This window comes from Oncorhynchus tshawytscha, linkage group LG13 (assembly GCF_018296145.1).
Source record: "Oncorhynchus tshawytscha isolate Ot180627B linkage group LG13, Otsh_v2.0, whole genome shotgun sequence".
Lineage (NCBI taxonomy): Eukaryota > Metazoa > Chordata > Actinopteri > Salmoniformes > Salmonidae > Oncorhynchus > Oncorhynchus tshawytscha.
In genome coordinates this window covers 13,600,828-13,623,930 of record NC_056441.1, presented here as the reverse complement: position 1 = coordinate 13,623,930, position 23,103 = coordinate 13,600,828, and the positions used below count along the sequence as shown (strand labels likewise).

The 23,103-nt window shown below is 42.4% G+C and overlaps 1 protein-coding gene and 1 long non-coding RNA gene across 2 annotated transcripts in view; one reads left to right on the top strand and one right to left on the bottom strand.

Moving 5' to 3' along the window:
* The window catches only part of LOC112265799 (alpha-catulin), a 106,165-nt gene extending 89,741 nt beyond the window's left edge, over positions 1 to 16,424 (top strand). The window contains exons 12-19 of the mRNA XM_042295211.1: positions 2,020 to 2,057; positions 2,181 to 2,231; positions 5,004 to 5,158; positions 6,876 to 6,924; positions 9,494 to 9,550; positions 13,279 to 13,398; positions 14,976 to 15,059; positions 15,226 to 16,424. Of these exons, the coding sequence (XP_042151145.1) occupies positions 2,020 to 2,057; positions 2,181 to 2,231; positions 5,004 to 5,158; positions 6,876 to 6,924; positions 9,494 to 9,550; positions 13,279 to 13,398; positions 14,976 to 15,059; positions 15,226 to 15,390 (719 nt within the window). The 3' untranslated portion in view covers positions 15,391 to 16,424. The remainder of the gene's footprint in view (positions 1 to 2,019; positions 2,058 to 2,180; positions 2,232 to 5,003; positions 5,159 to 6,875; positions 6,925 to 9,493; positions 9,551 to 13,278; positions 13,399 to 14,975; positions 15,060 to 15,225) is intronic.
* Positions 16,425 to 17,689: 1,265 nt separating this feature from the next.
* On the bottom strand, positions 17,690 to 20,275 carry LOC112265855. The gene is made up of 3 exons (XR_002955820.1): positions 20,088 to 20,275; positions 18,356 to 19,057; positions 17,690 to 18,220 (listed from the first exon to the last, which is right to left on the bottom strand). It is a non-coding gene; the product is annotated as an uncharacterized LOC112265855 (long non-coding RNA).
* Positions 20,276 to 23,103: the final 2,828 nt, after the last annotated feature.

The following is a 23,103-nucleotide window of genomic DNA, read 5'->3' as shown; positions in this document are numbered from 1 at the left end:
TGTGCTTATTTTGAACCTTGTCGCCTGCCTTCCCGCCTTTGGGACAAAGACTCCCATTGTTAGAGTGGAGACATGAGCATCTAGTCATTACATACACATCTCTGGTGTAAATGGGAAGGTGCACAGCACAGAAAGAGCGAACGAGACGAGACCAAAAATACAACATGAGAACGCTCATAAAAACAAAAAATACAAAAAGCCTAGATTATGCAATATGGAATATCGTGCAAAAACATAAATTCAAATTATCCTACTTCATTCGATATACCACACCGCCCTAGGATGTGTAAGGGACTATCAACTGTAGTATGATATAAGATGTGTTGGGGATAATCAACTGTAGTATGATAGAAGATGCGTTGGGGATGATCAACTGTAGTATGATAGAAGGTGTTGGGGATGATCAACTGTAGTATGATAGAAGATGTTGGAGATGATCAACTACTATCATAGAAGATGTGTTGATTATCAACTGTAGTATGCTAGAAGATGTGTTGGAGATGATCAACTAGTATCATAGAAGATGTGTTGGAGATGATCAACTGTAGTATTATAGAAGATGTGTTGGAGATGATCAACTGTAGTATTATAGAAGATGTGTTGGAGATGATCAACTGTAGTATGATAGAAGATGTTGGAGATGATCAACTAGTATCATAGAAGATGTGTTGGAGATTATCAACTGTAGTATGCTAGAAGATGTGTTGGAGATGATCAACTAGTATCATAGAAGATGTGTTGGAGATGATCAACTGTAGTATGCTAGAAGATGTTGGAGATGATCAACTAGTATCATAGAAGATGTGTTGGAGATAATCAACTGAATCCCTCCTTTTTAGTATTATTTCATTTGTTGGAATTAATAGCTGAAAACCATTTGAAATGCAGTATAAAAAAGGAGTGTAGTGATTTAAAAAGGCATAGAACCATTTTGCTGGGAAATGATGTGACCAAACGGACCATTATTTCACCTTAAACCATGGCATTGTTGAATACTTGTTTCTGATTGGCTTGAAGGGCATTCTAGAGCGTGCATTATTTCTCTATAACGCATGGTATAGCTGCAAGGTAGTATTCAATGGCTATAGTTCATTCTTACATGTTCTATGTTTGAGCTGCTTTTGAAAGCAAAAGTCGAATTGAAAATATTGGCATTGTTGATTTCGATTTTCATAAAGGCAAACTAGGACTGATGGTTTGATTAGCTAAACTAGCACATTTGTTTCGTTACCACAGCAACTACTGTAGCTATCTGGTAAACTTGTTAGCTACTTCAGGGGATGTTAAACACATTTCTGCCAGCAAATTAAAATATTTATAGTGGGAAATGTGTTAAATTATAGCCATGGAGGGCCTCCCTGGTGGCGCAGTGGTCTAGGGCACTGCCTCGCAGCGCTAGCTGTGACTCTGGGTTCGCGCCCAGGCTCTGTCTCAGCCGGCCACGACCGGGAGGTCCGGCACAATTGGCCTAGCATCATCCGGGTTAGGGAGGGTTTGGCCGGTAGGGATATCCTTGTCTCATCGTGCACCAGCGACTCCTGTGGCGGGCCGGGCGCAGTGCGCGCTAACCAAGGTAGCCAGGTGCACGGTGTTTCCTCCGATGGCTTCCGGGTTGGAGGCACGCTGCGTTAAGAAGCAGTGTGGCTTGGTTGGATTTTGTTTCGGAGGACTCATGGCTTTCGACCTTTGTCTCTCCCGAGCCCGTAAGGGAGTTTTAGCGATGAGACAAGATAGTAATTACTAACATTTGGATACCCCGAAATTGGGGAGAAAAGGGCGTAAAAAACATTTTTAAATAAAAAAATAATCAGCTCAGGGCTCTATGCATTCTCTGGAAAATAATGCAACTCTGTGGAAGGTCAGTTACACTTCTTCATGGAACATACCTTACGTACGTCGTTCATTATTTTCCATATAACTCATAGCCTCCCATTCATTATCCCAAACTTGTGATCCAATGGCCAAAATGTGAAAAAATATTTTTCCTCAAAATAGTCTTTCTTTCTGATTTAATAACAGGTGATAAAAGAGCTTACTTGTCGCTTCCCAGACCAGGGGTGAGTATCAGAATAAACAATACTATGATTGGTGGGTATTTCCAATGTCATTCTGTTTAAATGATTTTCCCTCACTTTCTCCTTTAATATCACTCATCCTGTCAAACTTCTTCTTCCCTCCAGAAACATTCAGCCAACCTGAAGATGGTGAAAGCTGTTAAGCTAGATACGGAGGTATAACTAGACTCCTCAATTACACAATACACCTCACATAGTGCACAACTTTTGACCATACCCTATATATGGAATACAGTGGCATTTGGGCTGCATCTACTACCTCATCCTGACAGGTGCATTTATTCTGCAGGAAATGAATACCTGGTCAAACAGGGGAATAATGGCGATTATTGCAGGGACCTTGCATGGTCTGATACAGTTGAAGTCGGAAGTTTACATACACTTAGGTTGGAGTCATTAAAACTTGTTTTTCAACTTGTTAACAACCTATAGTTTTGGCAAGTTGGTTAGGACATCTACTTCGTGCATGACACAAGTCATTTTTCCAACAATTGTTTAAAGACAGATTATTTCACTTATAACTCACTGTTTTAGATTTCCAGTAGGTCAGAAGTTTAAATACACTAAGTTGACTGTGCCTTTAAACAGCTTGGAAAATTCCAGAAAATTATGTCATAGCTTTAGAAGCTTCTGATAGGCTAACTTACATCATTTGAGTCAATTGGATGTGTACCTGTGGATGTATTTCAAGGACTACATTCAAACTCAATGACTCTTTGCTTGACATCATGGGAAAATCAAAAGAAATCAGCCAACGCCTGAAGGTACCACGTTCATCTGTACAAACAATAGTACGCAAGTATAAACCCCATGGGACCACGCAGCCATTATACCACTCAGGAAGGAGACGTGTTCTGTCTCCTAGAGATGAACGTACTTTGGGGCGAAAAGAGAAAATCAATCTCAGAACAACAGCAAAGGACCCTGTGAATATGCTGGAGGAAACGGATACAAAATGATCTCTATCCACAGTAAAAATGAGTCCTATATCGACATAACCTGAAAGGCCGCTCAGCAAGGAAGAAGCCACTGCTCCAAAACCACCATTAAAAAAGCCGGACTACGGTTTGCAACTGCACATGGGGACAAAGATTGTACTTTTTGGAGAAATGTTCTCTGGTCTGATGAAACAAAAATAGAACTGTTTGGCCATAATGACCATTGTTATGTTTAGAGGAAAAATGGTGAGCATTGCAAGCAGAAGAACACCATCCCAACCGTGAAGCATGGGGGGAGTGGAAGCATCATGTTGTGGGGGTGCTTTGCTGCAGGAGGGACTGGTGTACTTCACAAATAGATGGCATCATGATGGCATCAAATTATGTGGATATATTAAAGCAACATCTCAAGACATCAGTTAAAGCTTGGTCGCAAATGGGTCTTCCAAATGGACAATGACCCCAAGCATACTGTGGCAAAATGGCTTAAGGACAACAAAGTCAAGGTATTGGAGTGGCCATAACAAAGCCCTGACCTCAATCTTATCGAAAATGTGTGGGCAGAAATGAAAAGTGTGTGCGAGCAAGGAGGCCTACAAACCTGACTCAGTTACACCAGCTCTGTCAGGAAGAATGGGCCAAACTTCACCCAACTTATTGTGGAAAGCTTGTGGAAGGCTCCCTGAAACGTTTGACTTAAGTTCAACAATTTAAAGGCAATGCTACCAAATACTAATTGAGTGTATGTAAACCTCTGACCCACTGGGAATGTGATTCTGACCTTTCACATTCTAAAAATAAAGTGGTGATCCTAACTGACCTAAGACTACTTTTTACTGGGATTAAATGTCAGGAATTGTGAAAAACTGAGTTTAAATTTATTTTCCTAAGGTGTATGTAAACTCCCGGAGTGTCACTCCGTCATGAATGGGCGTGCATACACAAAATTATAATCAATAATTGGAAATTATTAGGAATGTTTGATGTCTTTTAAGAGAGGTGAAGAGTGGAATTGTTGACTTTCTCAAGCGGCAATGAGTTTTATCTTTAAACTGATAATATAATGACTTAAAATGATTTACATCCACATTTTGTTGTTACAGCCCAAATTTAGAATGGTTTAAATTCATCTTTTGTGTCACTGGCCTACAAACGATACCCCAAAATGTCAATGTGGAATGATGTTTTTAGAAATGTTTAACATCAAAATGTCTGCCTAGCAAAGGTTAACAACCAACTTGACAGAGTTCAAAGAATAAAACAAAAAAGTGCAAATATAATACAATCCAGATGTGCAAAGCTCTTAGACTCACTCAGAAAGACTCTCAGCTGTAATCGCTGCCAAAGGTGACTAATTGACTCAGGGGGTTGAATAGTTATGTAAAGATATATTAGTGTTTTATTTTTCATATATTTTTATATACTTTTTCATATACTTCCACTTTGTCATTGAAGTATTTTGTGTAGATCTTTGACAAAAAAAATACTATTACATTTTTTTAACCCACCTTGTAACCCAACAAAATGTGGAACAAGTGAAGGGGTGCGAATACTTTCTGAAGGCAATGTATATGGTTATGAATGATCATGAATCAGTAATGATGATGATAATGAAGGCAATGTATATGGTTATGAATGATCATGAATCACTAATGATGATGATAATGAAGGCAATGTATATGGTTATGAATGATCATGAATCAGTAATGATGATGATAATGAAGGCAATGTATATGGTTATGAATGATCATGAATCAGTAATGATGATGATAATGAAGACAATGTATATGGTTATGAATGATCATGAATCAGTAATGATGATGATAATGAATGCAATGTAGATAAAAAGTCATGTGCTTATGGGCTCATCATGCACTGACCTTACGGAAACCACCGAATATGGTGGAATCTCAGGTTTGGGCTTGATTAGTAGTCTTTGATGGGAGACCATCCTTAACTAATGGCGGACCCATGATCTCCCCCCCCCCAGGAGCAGAGCACCATAGCCAAGCTGGGTCTAGAGCTGCGTCTGCTGACCTCCGACGTGGACACGGAGGTGGAGAAGTGGGAGGACCAGGAGCAGGACATCGTCCGCCAGGGCCAGAGCATGTCCAGCATGGCCTACTCCATGTACCTCTTCACCAGGTAGACACCAGCTGTATGTCTGTCCTCACCAAGTAGACACCAGCTGTCTGTATGTCTGTCCTCACCAGGCAGACACCAGCTGTCTGTCTGTCTGTCTGTCTGTCTGTCTGTCTGTCTGTCTGTCTGTCTGTCTGTCTGTCTGTCTGTCTGTCTGTCTGTCTGTCTGTCTGTCTGTCTGTCTGTCTGTCTGTCTGTCTGTCTGTCTGTCTGTCTGTCTGTCTGTCTGTCTGTCTGTCTGTCTGTCTGTCTGTCTGTCTGTCTGTCTGTCTGTCTGTCTGTCTGTCTGTCTGTCTGTCTGTCTGTCTGTCTGTCTGTCTGTCTGTCTGTCTGTCTGTCTGTCTGTCTGTCTGTCTGTCTGTCTGTCTGTCTGTCTGTCTGTCTGTCTGTCTGTCTGTCTGTCTGTCTGTCTGTCTGTCTGTCTGTCTGTCTGTCTGTCTGTCTGTCTGTCTGTCTGTCTGTCTGTCTGTCTGTCTGTCTGTCTGTCTGTCTGTCTGTCTGTCTGTCTGTCTGTCTGTCTGTCTGTCTGTCTGTCTGTCTGTCTGTCTGTCTGTCTGTCTGTCTGTCTGTCTGTCTGTCTGTCTGTCTGTCTGTCTGTCTGTCTGTCTGTCTGTCTGTCTGTCTGTCTGTCTGTCTGTCTGTCTGTCTGTCTGTCTGTCTGTCTGTCTGTCTTCACCAGGTAGACACCAGCTCTGTCTTCACCAGGTAGACACCAGCTGTCTGTCTTCACCAGGTAGACACCAGCTGTCTGTCCTCACCAGGTAGACACCAGCTGTCTGTCTGACACCAGCTCTGTCCTCACCAGGTAGACACCAGCTGTCTGTCCTCACCAGTCACCAGCTGTCTGTCCTCACCAGGTAGACACCAGCTGTCTGTCCTCACCAGGTAGACACCAGCTGTCTGTCTGTAGACACCAGCTGTCTGTCCTCACCAGGTAGACACCAGCTGTCTGTCCTCACCAGGTAGACACCAGCTGTCTGTCCTCACCAGGTAGACACCAGCTGTCTGTCTGTTTGTCCTCACCAGGTAGACACCAGCTGTCTGTCTGTCTGTCCTCACCAGGTAGACACCAGCTGTCTGTCTGTCTGTCTGTCTTAGCCAGGTAGCTTATATATCAATCATTAGACTCACTTAATAATAATAATAATAATAACTTTATTTATACAGTATAGTACTTTTCAATACAAGTAAAAGTGCTTACCATCATAAAATAATAAAAGTACTAACAATGAAAGGAGGAAGGATAATGGAAAAAATATAGATGCATTGAAATCATACATTAAACGCATCTTTATAAAAGTGTCTTCAGCAAGCCTGTAGTATAAATGTCAAGCATACTTTGCACCAGCCAGGTATTGACCACCAGCCAGGTTTTGACCACCAGCCAGTTATTGACCACCAGCCAGGTATTGACCACCAGCCAGTTATTGACCACCAGCCAGGTATTGACCACCAGCCAGGTTTTGACCACCAGCCAGGTTTTGACCACCAGCCAGGTATTGACCACCAGCCAGGTTTTGACCACCAGCCAGGTATTGACCACCAGCCAGGTATTGACCACCAGCCAGGTATTGACCACCATTGACCATCTGTATGGATATAGAAGAAGAGAACACAGATGCCGTCACGCATCTTGTTGATATGATGTTCATAGTCAATATACTTAATCAGTTGTTATCATCAGGTAATATTTCATTAATTTCCTGTATCGATTGTGCAGGGGGGAGGGCCTACTGAAAACAACCATGGATCTCTTCCACCAGGCTGAGGTAAAGTACTGTACACGCGCCCCGTCCCCCACTCCACTCATCCATCTCCTGTCCTTCATCCTCCTCTACTTCATACAGGGTTTTAATTGAATCTGTCCCAGGTGCCATTAAACACAACCACGCTTTGAGTCAGGGAGCAGAGTGCCCTGGCCCTGTACTTGAGAGAGAGAGAGAGAGAGAGAGAGAGAGAGAGAGAGAGAGAGAGAGAGAGAGAGAGAGAGAGAGAGAGAGAGAGAGAGAGAGAGAGAGAGAGAGAGAGAGAGAGAGAGAGAGAGAGAGAGAGAGAGAGAGAGAGAGAGAGAGAGAGAGAGAGAGAGAGAGAGAGAGAGAGAGAGAGAGAGAGAGAGAGAGAGAGAGAGAGAGAGAGAGAGAGAGAGAGAGAGAGAGAGAGAGAGAGAGAGAGAGAGAGAGAGAGAGAGAGAGAGAGAGAGAGAGAGAGAGAGAGAGAGAGAGAGAGAGAGAGAGAGAGAGAGAGAGAGAGAGAGAGAGAGAGAGAGAGAGAGAGAGAGAGAGAGAGAGAGAGAGAGAGAGAGAGAGAGAGAGAGAGAGAGAGAGAGAGAGAGAGAGAGAGAGAGAGAGAGAGAGAGAGAGAGAGAGAGAGAGAGGTGCTGATGAGGCCACCTGTCGTTCAATCAGCAGGGCCTTCACAATGCCACACACAGAGACAGCCTAACCTTCCACTGTGGAGCTCCCACTGAGCGATAATAACCTCTGCTAATTCACTGAGGTGGAAAATGGCAGCTGTCTTCTATGACACAAACACTACAATTTGTCAGGTCCTTTAGAGATTGGTTATTTATTTATGTTTGGTTCATCCTTGTACATTAACAATACAACACAAGGAATATGGGTTTTTAGTTCTACCATATACTGCTGGTGTTTCACATATCTCCTTTTAGGATTTTTCTACTAATCCTAGAATAGTGGACATTATACAATGGGATGGGTCTAATCCTGAATGCTGATTGGATAAAACCGCATTCCAGCCAAATCAAATTTATTTATATAGTCCTTCGTACATCAGCTGATATCTCAAAGTGCTGTACAGAAACCCAGCCTAAAACCCCAAACAGCAAGCAATGCAGGTGTAGAAGCACGGTGGCTAGGAAAAACTCCCTAGAAAGGCCAAAACCTAGGAAGAAACCTAGAGAGGAACCAGGCTATGTGGGGTGGCCAGTCCTCTTCTGGCTGTGCCGGGTGGAGATTATAACAGAACATGGCCAAGATGTTCAAATGTTCATAAATGACCAGCATGGTCAAATAATAATAATCACAGGCAGAACAGTTGAAACTGGAGCAGCAGCACGGCCAGGTGGACTGGGGACAGCAAGGAGTCATCATGTCACGTAGTCCTGAGGCATGGTCCTAGGGCTCAGGTCCTCCGAGAGGATGTATCCAAATAAATGTCATTAGAAAACAGCTTAAACAAGTGAAAATGCCACTACTGTTGTTATTCTGGCTGCACTGTTTGACGTGACTGCAAGGGATAACAACATTGCCAGCCAGTATGGCAATGGAACATTTAGAACAAACGACTGGGTCACGTCCATAGACAGAACAAAAAGACTGAACGACTGGGTCGCGTCTCTGGCAACCGAACCGATAGAAGGAGCGACTAGCCGGATTGGGTAGCAACCCTAGATATGGGACTATATCTTGTGGAAGAACGAAATAGTATGGTAATAGTATCAAAATAACGTTTTGAAAGATAATGTCAATCATTATTTGAATATGTTGGTAACCCGTTGTATGGAGGATACCCAGTGTTTGGAGGATATATTGGTACTTTGTCTCAGGCCTAACAAAACCTGTGCCAGTATATCCAACAAACACCGGCTTCTCTGGCATTATCACTTAAATAGAATATGGAATAGAGTAGTATAATATAGTAGAAAACTGAACAGGGTAGAGAACTTTCAATGTCCCCTCAAGTTTCAGGATGCAACCATACTTTCTATAACTCTACCCTTTCACACAGCAAAATTTTACTTGCAATTATTCTAATTAGCTGCTCACCAATTGGCTAATTTTAAATACATTTGAATTTGAAAACCTTACAGTACAGTGTACCAGTCTTGTTCACATCATCCCAGCTACTTACAATACAGCCATTGAGTGGAATTGACAATACTTGGCTGATAGATTTGCCAGACCAGGGTTCAGAATGTTCTGCCAGACCAGGGTTCAGAATGTTCTGCCAGACCAGGGTTCAGAATGTTCTGCCAGACCAGGGTTCAGAATGTTCTGCCAGACCAGGGTTCAGAATGTTCTGCCAGACCAGGGTTCAGAATGTTCTGCCAGACCAGGGTTCAGAATGTTCTGCCAGACCAGGGTTCAGAATGTTCTGCCAGACCAGGGTTCAGAATGTTCTGCCAGACCAGGGTTCAGAATGTTCTGCCAGACCAGGGTTCAGAATGTTCTGCCAGACCAGGGTTCAGAATGTTCTGCCAGACCAGGGTTCAGAATGTTCTGCCAGTAAAGTGAGCCATGCTTTGTTTTTCTCTCTCTCTGTCTGTCTCGCTCTCATTTATATATATATATATTTATATTTCTCTCTCTCCTTCTGCAGGTGCTTTCTGAGGAAGGACTCCAGCTGTGTTCTTCAGTACACACTTTGTCCACCCTGGTACACGCGCACGCAACCACACCCACGCACGTTCTTCACCCACGCTAGGCAGGAAATGAATCCTGCACCCAGTTTGTTTCCTCTGTTCTCAAAAATCAAAGAAACAAGGAAGTATGCCTCCTTCTTTCCAAAGTGCCCAGGTCCTGGAGTTGAATTAAATGTCCCTCTTTGACAGCCATTCATGACTGCCATCCGTCTCTGGGTAAAGTGAAAATGTGGTTATCAACACTGGCTAACCCTACTCTCCGGAGAGTGCACCCAAACACTAATACATGCACATACACACTCACACATACTTCTAATAGATAATCAACACATCCAGCACTTCAGCTCAGCAGCGTGCGTTTGATGAATTACTTCAAACAAACATTGGCTAATGGAGCTCCCCCCACTGGAATGAAGCAGGCTTGTGGTGCAGCTGCACTGCCCTCTTGTAAATGATCAAGTTCTTTATGCTAATCAGCCTGAACATTTTCAACTGAGGCTGAAAATGTTACTAAATATGTTTACCAGAGATTATGAATGGTACGACACAGACATTCTAATGTAGTAGGATAAGATCAATATACTGTGCCTTCAGATGTATTCAGACCCCTTGACTTTTTCATAATTTTGTTACATTACAGCTTTATTCTCAATTGGATTAAATTATTTTATTTTTCCTCAGCAATCTACACACAATACCCCATAATGGCAAAGCAAAAACTGGTTTGACATTTTTGCGAATTTATAAAAAAAAATAAAAAAAAAGACACTTTGCTATGAGAATCAAAATTGAGCTCAGGTGCACCCTGTTTCCATTGATCATCCTTGATGTTTCAACAACTTGATGGGAGTCCACTTGTGTTAAATTAAATTGATTGGATATGATTTGGAAAGGAACACACCTGTCTATATAAGGTCCCACAGTTGACAGTGCATGTCACAGCAAAAAACAAGCCATGAGGTTGAAGGAATTGTCCGTAGAGCTCCGAGACAGGATTGTGGCGAGGCACAGATCTGGGGAAGTGTACCAAAAAATGTCTGCAGCATTGACGGTCTCCAAGAACACAGTGGCCTCCATCATTCAAAAATGGAAGAAGTTTGGGACCACCAAGACTCTTCCTAGAGCTGGCCGCCCCCGACCAAACTGAGCAATCGAGGGAGAAGGGCCTTGGTCAGGGAGGTGACAAAGAACCTGATGCTCTCTCTGACAGAGCTCCAGAGTTCCTCTGTGGAGATGAGAGAACCTTTCAGAAGGACAACCATCTCTGCAGCAGTCCACCAATCAGGCCTTTTATGGTAGAGAGGCCAGACGAAAGCCACTCCTCAGTAAAAGGCACATGACAGCCAGCTTGGAGTTTGCCAATGGCACTGAAAGACTCTCAGACCATGAGAGACCAAATTCTCTGGATTGAACTCTTTGGCCTGAATGCCAAGCGTCACGTCTGGAGGAAACCTGGCACCGTCCCTATGGTGAAGCACGGTGGTGGAAGGATCATACTGTGGAGATGTTTTTCAGCGGCAGGGGCTGGCAGACTAGTCAGGATCAAGGCAAAGATGAACGAAGCAAAGTACAGAGAGATCCTTGATGAAAACCTAATCCAGAGAGGTCAGGACCTCAGACTGGGGCGAAGGTTCAACTTCCAACAGGACAACGACCCTAAGCACACAACCAAGACAATGCAGGAGTGGCTTCGGGACAAGTCCAGAGTCCATCTCTGGAGAGACCTGGAAATAGCTGTGCAGCAACGCTCCCCATCCAATCTGACAGAGCTTGAGATGATCTGCAGACAAGAATGGGAGAAACTTTCCAAATGCAGGTGTGCCAAACTTTTAGCATCATACCCAAGAAGAATCAAGGCTGCCAAAGGTCCAACAATGTAAAGGGTCTGAATACTTATGTAAATGTGATATTTCAGTTTATTTTATTTGATGAATTTGCTATAATTTCTAAAAACCTGTTTTTGTGTGTAGATTGATGGGGGAAAAGTATTTCAGACATTTTAGAACAAGGCTGTAACATAGAAATAATTGCATATGGCATACAGTTGAAGTCAGAAGTTTACATACACCTTAGCCACTCAATTAGTATTTGGTAGCATTGCCTTTACATTGTTTAACTTGGGTCAAACGTTTCGGGTAGCCTTCCACAGGCTTCCCACAATAAGTTCGGTGAATTTTGGCCCATTCCTCCTGACAGAGCTGGTGTAACTGAGTCAGGTTTGTAGGCCTCCTTGCTCGCACACGCTTTTCCAGTTTCGCCTACACATTTTCTATAGAATTTAGGTCAGGGCTTTGTGATGGCCACTCCAATACCTTGACTTTGTTGTCCTTAAGCCATTTTGCCACAACTTTGGAAGTATGCTTGGGGTCATTGTCCATTTGGAAGGCCCATTTGCAACCAAGCTTTAACTTCCTGACTGATGTCTTGAGATGTTGCTTCTATATATCTACATAATTTTCCTACCTCATGATGCCATCTATTTTGTGAAGTGCACCAGTCCCTCCTGCAGCAAAGCACCCTCACAACATGATGCTGCCACCCTCGTGCTTCACGGTTGGGATGGTGTTCTTCTGTTTGCAAGCCTCTCCCTTTTTCCTCCAAACATAACGATGGTCATTATGGCAAACAGTTGTATTTTTGTTTCAACAGACCAGAGGACATTTCTCCAAAAAGTACGATCTTTGTCCCCATGTGCAGTTGCAAACCGTAGTCTGTTTTTTTTATGGCGGTTTTTGAGCAGTGGCTTCTTCCTTGCTGAGCAGCCTTTCAGGTTATGTCGATATAGAACTTGTTTTACTGTGGATATAGATACTTTTGTACCTGTTTCCTCCAGCATCTCCACAAGGTCCTTTGCTGTTGTTCTGTGATTGATTTGCACTTTTCGCACCAAAGTACGTTAATCTCTAGGAGACAGAACGCGTCTCCTTCCTGAGCGGTATGACGGCTGCGTGGTCCCATGGTCTTTATACTTGCGTACTATTGATTGTACAGATGAACGTGGTACCTTCAGGTGTTTGGAAATTGCTCTCAAGAATGGACAAGACTTGTGGAGGTCTACTGACCTTGGCTAATGTCTTTTGATTTTCCCATGCTGTGAAGCAAAGAGTCACTGAGTTTGAAGGTAGGCGTTGAAATACATCCACAGGTACACCTCCAATTGACTCAAATGATCAGAAGCTTCTAAAGCCATGGCATCATTTTCTGGAATTTTCCAAGCTGTTTAAAGGCACAGTCAACTTAGTGTATGTGAACTTCTGACCCACTGGAATTGTGATACAGAGAAATAATCTGTCTGTAAACAATTGTTGGAAAAATTACAAGTGTCATGCATAAAGTAGATGTCCTTACCGACTTACCAAAATGATAGTTTGTTAACAAGAAATTTGTGGAGTGAAAAAAAAGAGTTTTAATGACACCAACCTAAGTGTGTGTAAACTTTCGACTTCAACTGTACATGAGAGACTCCAAGCACAGTGAGATTTTAATGTATAAACTACATTCTAACCTAAATAGGTTTGCAAAATTCTGGTAACTTTCTCAAAATTACCTGGTTTTCCAGAGATCCTGGTTGGATGATTCATGGAATTATTAGGGAATAAGTAGGATATCCGGAATCCTCCAAACCAGGAGAAATTTACTGGAATTTTGCAACCCTACTCCTAAACCTTAACTTTGTTTTTGTAGAGCAACTTTTTTAGTGATCACGTTTTGACATAACGGTCTCTCCTTTTCCCTCTCACAGCTGATGGATGAACAGAAGGTGGTAGTGCTGTCGGAGATGGAGAAGCTTATGGGCTTATGTCAGCAGCTGCAGATGGGGGTGAGGACGCCAGTACAGGGCAAGACTGCCACCTTCCAGAAGGTACTGTTACTGATACACCAGCCTTACAGTGACATATGTGGAACTATGCTGTTGTTGTCAATAGTGCTGTCCCCAACTAAACAAAATCTTGGTTGTCCGAAAGTCTTCTATTCTTTCGACCAATCGATTGTCCAAAATTTTTAAACGTGTACTTTTCCATCTATAGACACACCCTATGTGTTTTAATAATGCATATAGTTGGTTTTGAGTTTACGGTTTTATGAAATAAGACAAATGCTCCAAGAGGGCGCCAGACATCTAGATATCCAGAAGGAAAAAGGTTTTTACGTGACCCAACTATTTGCCTCTGTTGCTACTGACTTTCGCAGATTCTGTTATTTATCGAACCCACAAATGCTGATGCTCAAGATACTCAACTGGTCTAAAGAAGGACAGTTTTATTGCTTCTTTAATCAGGACAACAGTTTTCAGCTGTGCTAACATAATTGCAAAAGGGTTTTCTAATGATAAATTAGCCTTTTTAAAATGATAAACTTGGATTCGATAACACAATGTGCCATTGCAACACAGGAGTGATGGTTGCTGATAACAGGCCCATGTAGATATTCCATTATTTATTTTTTTATCTGCCATTTCCAGCTACAGTAGTCATTTACAACATTAACAATGTCTAACCTGTATTTCTGATCACCAACAGCCTAACGACCAAACAATCGACCAGTCAACTAATTGGGATCAGCCTTAGTTGTCAATGACTGGATTTGTTTGTGTGATAAAATCCACTTTTATTTGAAAATCTTAGACTCATTATTTTGCTGACATTTTGAACTATCAGTCATACAGATATTAACTGGAGCGTTCTATTACTATAAATACAGTTCTATCATGTGACAGAAAATAAACTGACGAGGGGTATTGATTAACTGCACTGAAAAAGAACAGAAAGTCAACCCATTCATCAGCATTGGCAGCATTGGGCAAACATTTGTTACTGCTTTACAGAGAGGTCAATCATGAAAACAAGATCGTAAAATTAAACCCTTTAATGACACTGAGCTTAATTAACCTCCATTAAAATCAGTTGGACAGTGATGAACTGGCATGGGTCACTTTTTACTTATGGGGAAGGTTACAGTCAGAATGAGAGATTAGAGAATGACATGGGATGCATCCGAAATAGCACCATATTCCCTATATAGTGCACTACTTTTGACCAGAGTCCACTGGAGTCTGGTCGAAAGTAGTGCACTATATAGGGAATATGGTGCCATTTGGGATGCATCCCATGAGCTTCTATGATTAATGTGGATCGGTTATATAGGCATTGGCTTTCTCCTCAAGTTGTCATTAACCAGACAGATCAGTCTTCTGTTAGTCTGTCAGGTTGGTTTAATCAAACAAAGGTCATTGCTGAAAGGCCTTTTTTAACAGAGCAGGAAATTGAGGCTCTGGTGGTTGTCAAGAGCTGGTTTTAACCTAGCCAATCAGCTTTCCCATGTGATTTACCAACATTTCCCCACAGGGATAAAAGTCGTTATCTTTATGTTGTTAGGATGAATATTACATTCTATAAAGACCACCAACCATCCATGATATATTTTTCTGTCTGTCTCTAGGTGGATTCATCCATTCAGAACACTAGAGCCATCATGACTGTGGTAATCTACCTCCTGCCAGTCTGTAATAAACTTGTCAGAAAGGTGAGAAGTCACAATTGACATCAGCTGATCTACCAAGTTCTCCAAGTAACCAATGTTTACTGGGGTTTGAGTAGACAGATGAAAGTCAGTGGTGGTCATTTTCTCCAATGTTTTTACATTGGTTAGATAAAAAAATAACTACCATATCCTATGTCTGTGTCTCCAGTATAAGTCAGAGAGAAGCAGTCTGGACTCTCCACAGAGCTGGAGGGACAGGCAGTCGTCCACACCCATCAAAGACGGCGCGCTCAACGGCAAGAACAGCAACGGCTTCGGGGTCAAGTCCCTGGAGAAGCATATGGCCAACCTCACCTTCCTGGAGAGCAAGTAGTCCAGTCTAGTGACCTTTGACCCCTAACCTGTATCACCTATCACAGAGCTGGAGCATACCATTGTCAACCACCGGGGGGGGTGATAGACGCCTCACTCACTTCAACAATTTTGTCAACAACAACAACAAAAAAACGTTCACTTATGTACCTGTCAGTGTAATCAGCCCATTCACTTTGTCGTGTAACTAACCTATAGCACATCTCAGCCAAATGTATCACATGTATAAAGAAAATATCTGACATTTACTGAAATGAAAGCCGTGGCCAGAGCATGATGCCATCATCACCATGTCTTTGAATCTTACCCCAGCTTTCTGATCACCTGGTCCCAGCTCAGTTTTGAGCTGTCTTGTCGATACCTATGGCCATTGTCATGAGGAGTTGGCAAGACCGACCAAACAGATCTGGGACCAGGACAAAGCTGATATTGCTCTCACTATTGTACACCAACCAAAACGCATAATGGCTTAGCAATTATTGAGTGTAATTAATGCAATCTCACTTTGATGCCAAATAAGAGAGTAAATTGAAGGTTTAATCACTGAATTATGCCACTTAGCTTGTTATAAACTGACTGACATACGGTTCTTATTATGCCTCTATTTCAGCAGAGACAATTTTATCCGACTGACTTTCTACTCTCTGTAATGTACTGAATCATGTTCTGTGTATATGTGGTATACTGTTTTATCCATGTTTTATCCATGTTTTATCCATGTTTTATCCATGTTTTATCCATGTTTTATCCATGTTTTCAGAAGACCTATCTAAAAGATTGTTGATCCAGCGCATGAGTCAAATGAACTGTGGTTTTGAAGCTGTTCGTTATGAAATGTACTTGAAAGTAAAAGTACGTCCCAAATGGCAACCTATTCCACATACTGCACCCGTTCTGCCAGTCACATTCTGTTAAAGGTCTCCGAAGCACACACCTCCCTGGGTCGCTTGTCTTGTCAGTTCGATGCAGCTAGAGATTGGAAGGAGCTGCAAAACACTCAAACTGAACAGTTTTATCTCCATCTCTTAATTCAAACTCAATCATGGACACTCTTACTGACAGTTGTGGCTGCTTCGCGTGATGTATTGTTGTCTCTACCTTCTTGACCATTGTGCTGTTGTTTCTGCCCAATAATGTTTGTACCATGTTTTGTGCTGCTGCCATGTTTTGTTGCTGCCATGTTGTTGTCATGTTGTGTTGCTACCATGCTGTGTTGTCATGTGTTGCTACCATGTTGTGTTGCTACCATGCTGTGTTGCTACCATGCTGTGTTGCTACCATGTTGTGTTGCTACCATGTTGTGTTGCTACCATGCTGTGTTGCTACCATGCTGTGTTGCTACCATGCTGTGTTGCTACCATGCTGTGTTGCTACCATGCTGTGTTGTCATGTGTTGCTACCATGTTGTGTTGCTACCATGCTGTGTTGCTACCATGCTGTGTTGCTACCATGCTGTGTTGTCATGTGTTGCTACCATGTTGTGTTGCTACCATGTTGCTACAATGCTATGTTGTCTTAGGTCTCTCTTTATGTAGCGCTGTCTCTTGTCGTGATGTGTGTTTTGTCCTATATTTGTAAAATAATATATATATATATCCCAGTCCGTGCAGGTGGCCTTTTTGTAGTCCGTCATTGTAAATAAGAATTATTATTAATAATATTTACCCCTTTTGTTTCCTCCCCAATTTCGTGGTATCCAATTGGTAGTTACAGTCCTGTCTCGGCGATGCAACTCCCGTACGGACTTGGGAGAGGCGAAGGATGAGAGCCGTGGGTCCCAACCAAGTGGTATTGCTTCTTGACACAATGTCCACTTAACCCGGAAGCCAGCCCCACCAATGTGTCAGAGGAACACACACTGGCGACCATGTCAGCGTGCACTGCACCTGGCCTGGCCCATAAGAATTTGTTCTTAACCGACTTGCCTAGTTAAATTAAATACAAATATAGTGCACTACTTTTAGTTGCTCTGGTCAAAAGTAGTGGTCTATATATAGCAAATAGGGTATAATTTGGGATGCAGTCTATTGTGTATCACGCTGTATTATTCTGGTACTTGAAGCAGAGATATCTGTATCCACAGAGATGAGTCTGGTCCTACTAAACCTGAATGGTTCGGTAGACTAAACCACCATATTAAGCTTCAGAGATCGTTGTGAATTAGTGCAGGTGAAGTCGGCTGCTGTTGAGTAAAGCCCCAGATGTGAAGAAATAGATTTACTTTTGGACCATTATTCTTTTGACAGTTAAATGATTATAAATAGAACACACATTTAAATAAAACATTATTTTTCTTAAAACAGGGTGGATTGGGTAATTTATTAAGGTACATTGTCAATGACCGATGTAATGGAAATATCTTACGAATTTCCTCCTTTAGAAAATTAAATCTCACATTCCATCAATCATCAAGAGCTAAAAAAGGTAACTGGCTCAATTTCTTCCATGTTACAACAAAACAAACAAAAGTATTTGCACAGGACTACCTACTCCTGGTAGAGGCTAGAGAACCTTCATCACCCCCACTGTCATCCACCACAGGCATAAGTCCATATCTGGACAGGGCTATGCTTTATGCAGGTACCTAGGTCTGGCTGGGTCTGAAGGAGACGAGGGACCCCTCCAACAAAGCTGCCCCAGGAAAAGTCACTCCAGCTGAGGTGAGTGTGACGAGTCCCTGTGAACTCTTCATTCCTCAGCATGGCTCAGGCTGGGTGCTGCTGGTCCGTTTAGAGATGACGCTCTCATACTCCTCTCTGCTCAGGAGACCGTTAGTGACCGTCTTGCTCTCTATTTTAAGGAGGATGACAGCAATGTATCCCTCTGGAAGGCTGGTCAGATACACACAGGTAGGAGTTAGACATGCAAATGCAATTTACCTTCTCAATGGGGTACATGTAAATGAAGCACTAGACTGACCAAAAATGTGTTTTAACTGGAATGAAGCTTCTGGAAATGTTCCTCACCTTTCCCAGTAAAAGTTTTGGCCTTTCAAGAATAACCTCATTGACCTCCAGTAGCCGACTCCGTATGCAGCTGAAAAGAGACACTAGGATTCCATTTCAGGATCACCACAAAAGATCTAGGAGTAATAAATTGCACTAACCATAAACGGTGGATTATCTGCCGAGGTGCATCTTAATACGAGAGAAAAGGTTGTAATGACCTGTAAGTGGTGTGCTCCTCCCCACCTGTACAAGTTGCCCTCCCTGGGAAAAGTCAAACTCAGAGGATGACAATACCATAGTATATAGCAGTAGTATAACGTACCAGATAATAATATATATATTTATGTATGGAAGATAATATACCAGATTATATACAATTATTTTTTTAATGTAGTAGCACATCTCTTCGACTTCTCAGACACTCTGTTCTGCAGGCGACTGCAGCCAGCGCTTATTTGATAGTTGATAACTCTTGATTGTCCTGCCATTCTGAAGAATAGGGTGAGTCTCTGCCAGGGTGATCACACAGATTCTGCACAAAAAAAACTGGTAGCGAAGTAACGGGTTGATCTGCTGTGGTCTCGTTGATGAGCTAACATGGTCAAATTTGAAGTGGAGCAAGTGCATTACTCATCTCAATAGCAGGAAATGAACAATGATGTTCTTACCTATTTGAATGCTGAAGAATGCACTGGTCTTCACAAGCTGCCCCCTTGATATCTAAGCACAACGAATACACAACTTTATGGTTTCATAACAATGTCAATAAACCAGTAGTAACGAACCATGGACGTTAAGGGTTAATAAGGGTTTTTGGACCAGCCCAACACTAACACATTAGTCAACTGCACATTCTATAAAATTACTGTAATGTAAACTCACCCCATTCATTACATACAAAGAAAACTAATGGGACTGTAGCGACTGTGTTGACTTCAAAATCGGGGGTGTGAATTAGGTTTCTATTCAAGCGTTGATCGACATGGTAATGGCTCTATAGTATTGGAGAAAAGTTAAAAAAACGCACCCTCTGTTACATCGGGACGTGTCATGTCAACGTACAGCACGCATAAAGCAACTATTTCTGTCTTACAATCTCTCCACCTGGTGTTGCACTACTCTCATCCTTTAGAAACAAGAAATGGACAGTGACGGGGGTAAGGGGGGATACCTAGTCGTTTTTTTTCGTCATCATTGCATGCGATCATCATTCTCAAAGCCGCTGTTTACTTCTAAGATCACTTTAGCACCGATTCAAATTCGACACAAACCTTCAAATAGGTATGTAATGACACATTATATAAACTCTTTATAGTGGTTTATTTACATTTTAAAGGCGATAAGGTGATAAGTTTGACAAATCAAGTGAAAAAAAGCCATTTTCCCACATGACATCTCTCCTTCTCACTATCACACATTAGTTTCGCTTCCCCACCCGCCATTTTCAATAAGACCCGACGGGGCTCATTGCCTGCTTGAATTATGCAGAAACGGGCAGCGTTTAGGTCATGTAATTGATTCTGTTGGAAAGGGGAGAAATTGTGCTTTACAATGGTATTGACATTACAGTTGATCTGGAAGTATTACGTTTTGGGGCGCTAAAATAAGGGCAATTGTACGGACCAAGGCGATGTACGAGTTTACATGAGTTTACGTTAAATGGCATTAAGGCTACTACAACCAAAACACGTGTTTGTATCATGTTGACGCCCAAGCTCAGTGGTCAACATTGGTAGCTAAAAGACGTTACCTGTTTTATATCATCGAGTGTAACACCGATCGCTGACAAAGGGTGCCTTATTGTGTTGTTTTTTTGTCTTCCATTGATAGATAGATAGATAGATAGGCCAAAGGGCATCAAATAATAATCAAATATTTGACAGATTATTTTACAAATGCTTCGATTTCGTAAAGGAGTGTAAATGCTGTTGCACTTCTTCTTCGATGAGGTTTAACTGCGGTTGGCATCCAATAAATGTTGCATTACCGCCACCTACTAGACTGGAGCACACCCTTAGACTTAACAAATACCCTACCATCTAACACTACACTCACTAAAAAAAAGAGACATTTTATTAATAATAATTTAAAAAGAACACCACCCTACTCCACTATTTAAATCTACTTAGTCCTACTTCAGGCCAACAACCTGAAAGGATGGAACACCACCACTTTAACACACCCTGCAACTCTTCTGATGTCAAGTCTCTGACACCCAAATACCTCTCTGCAGCTGCTACCACAAACTCAATTTTCTATGACATCTCTGCAGTACAGTTGATCACCATTGCTAAAAATCCAATCTTACTGAAACACATCACTTGTTTGTTTATCCCTCTGTAATGGTATAGATCTACTCCTCACACCACTTCTCTCAGGATCCCTCCCCCTTCACCCATCTTCCTCTACTTTATTCACAAGTTCTGCACTACTCTAACCCTGGAAACTTCAACCTGCCTCTTTCTCAAAGGACATTTCTGATCCCCAGCCACATGGGCACCCCTACAATTAACACAACTCATTTCCTCAATGCTACACATTCTTTTGTCTCATGCGCTTCTGCACACTTCTCCCACCTTGGACCCTCCCTCCTACACACTGCTACCACATGCACATAAGCTCAACACCTGTAACAACGTAATGTGTTTGGCACAAAAGCTTGCATAGGATATATAGTATATCCTAACATGACTTGTAGGGCAAAGACTCAACATCAAAGCTCAAAAGAACAGACAATGACTCCTTCTGTTTCACCACTCATGGCACCCTGTCTGCATCGCAACAAACGACGAGCATCACAAACACCGGGAATCTTCCCCTTCAGTTGGTCAACTTTCACATTTACCGCTACCCCAGTAATCACTCCTTTCAATGGCGCCCTTTTCTTGAGAGCAAAACAATTCACATCTCTTGCCCCCATTTGTTTAACGTGGAGTTCCTCCCTCTTACCAGCAGAAACACAATTATCACAACACCAATTCTGGTTACCCTCACCGATTACACAGCACCCAACTCTGGGCTGTTTTCACCCAACCTGAAACCACAAATGGATCAGCCGAAAGGCAAGGGTCCATTTTTTCAAACAACTTCACTCCTACTGTCACAGACTCATCTTTATCCTGACCCTCGGTGCAAGCCTCAGGCTCCGAGAACTTCACCACGCCTATCACCTTCCATTTCTCCTCCTGTCTTCAGCTCACTCTGCTTACACTTTCTACCATTCTTCTTTAACAAAACATGTCTCTTTTTCCCAGCCATTTTTAACCACCTCAAGCTTGCCCTCTTCCTCCCTCTCTCTCTTAGACCTCCTCAGCCTCTTTTTCCCTCCATTCCTCCTCCATATTCCAAGTATACGTCTAATTATGATAATACTGCACTTCTCCTGACATCTTGTTCTTTCCTTCTCAAGGGATGCCGTTTAACTGGCTCTCACAATCTCCGTACAATCAGCAGGAACCCCTCGGGATGGGAAGTAGCTCTCAACAGTACATCCCACTTATAATGCAGCTGCTTCATCTTGATGTTCTTCTTTATCAATAGCTACCCCAACTCTTTTCCATTTCAAACAAGCGCGCTCTCTCGACCTTGGCTGCCTTCCTGATGTTTTAGCGCTGTTGCACATTTCTGGTCCGTCCATTTCAAACATCCGGAAGACTTCTAGTTGATATTTCGAAAATGTTCCAGGAACCTTTTAATCCAATATGAAATGACCTGATGTCAACAGCTGTTATCTTAATGTTTTGTACTTTACTAGGGAATATGTCTCTATCAAAGGGAAGGATGCTTGACAGTGACCTTAGCATTTTGTTTCGGTCTTGCTGCATACAGTGCAGTAGGCTGTCAATTTCTCATGCCCTTCAAACCCCACTTCAAGTGATTCATAAAAAATACAACCCCTAAAACTGGGATGAATACAAAATTCATCTAAACAGGTGTTTCATCAATGAGTAATTCCCTTCATAATCAATACTTTTCATATCGATGGCCATTACATAATATATTTCAACTACATGACCAAAAGTATGTGGACACATGTTCGTCGAACATCTCATTCCAAAATCATGACATTAATATGGAGTTGGTTCCCCTTTTGCTGCTATAACAGCTTCCACTCTTCTGGGAAGGCTTTCCACTAGATGTTGGAACATTGCTGCAGGGACTTTGTTCCATTTAGCCCAAGAACATTAGTGAGGTTGGGCATTGATGGGGTTGAGGTCAGGGCTATGTGCAGGACAGTCAAGTTTTTCCACAGCGATCTTGACAAACTATTGTATGGACCTCGCTTTGTGCATGGGGGAATTGTCATGCTGAGAGAGGAAAGAGCCAACCCTAAACTGTTGCCATAACGTTGGAAGCACAGAATCGTCTAGAATGTCATAATATGCTGTAGCATTAAGATTTCCCTTCACTGGAATTAAGGGGCCTAGCCCGAGATATGAAAAACAGCCCTGGACCATTATTCTTCCTGCACCAAACTTTACAGTTGGCACTAGGCATTCGGGCAGGTAGCGTTCTCCTGGCATCCGCCAAACCCGTGCTTCAACTTTCCAGAGAAGGCGTTTCCACTGCTCCAGAGTCCAATGGCGGCAAGATTTACACCACTCCAGCCGACGAATGGCATTGCACATGGTGACTTTAGGCTTGTGTGCGGCTGCTCGACAATGGAAACCCATTTCATGATCCTGAGGCAGTTTGGGACTCGGTAGTGAGTGTTGTAACCGAGGACAGGCGATTTTTACGCACTTCAGCACTCTGCAGTTCCATCC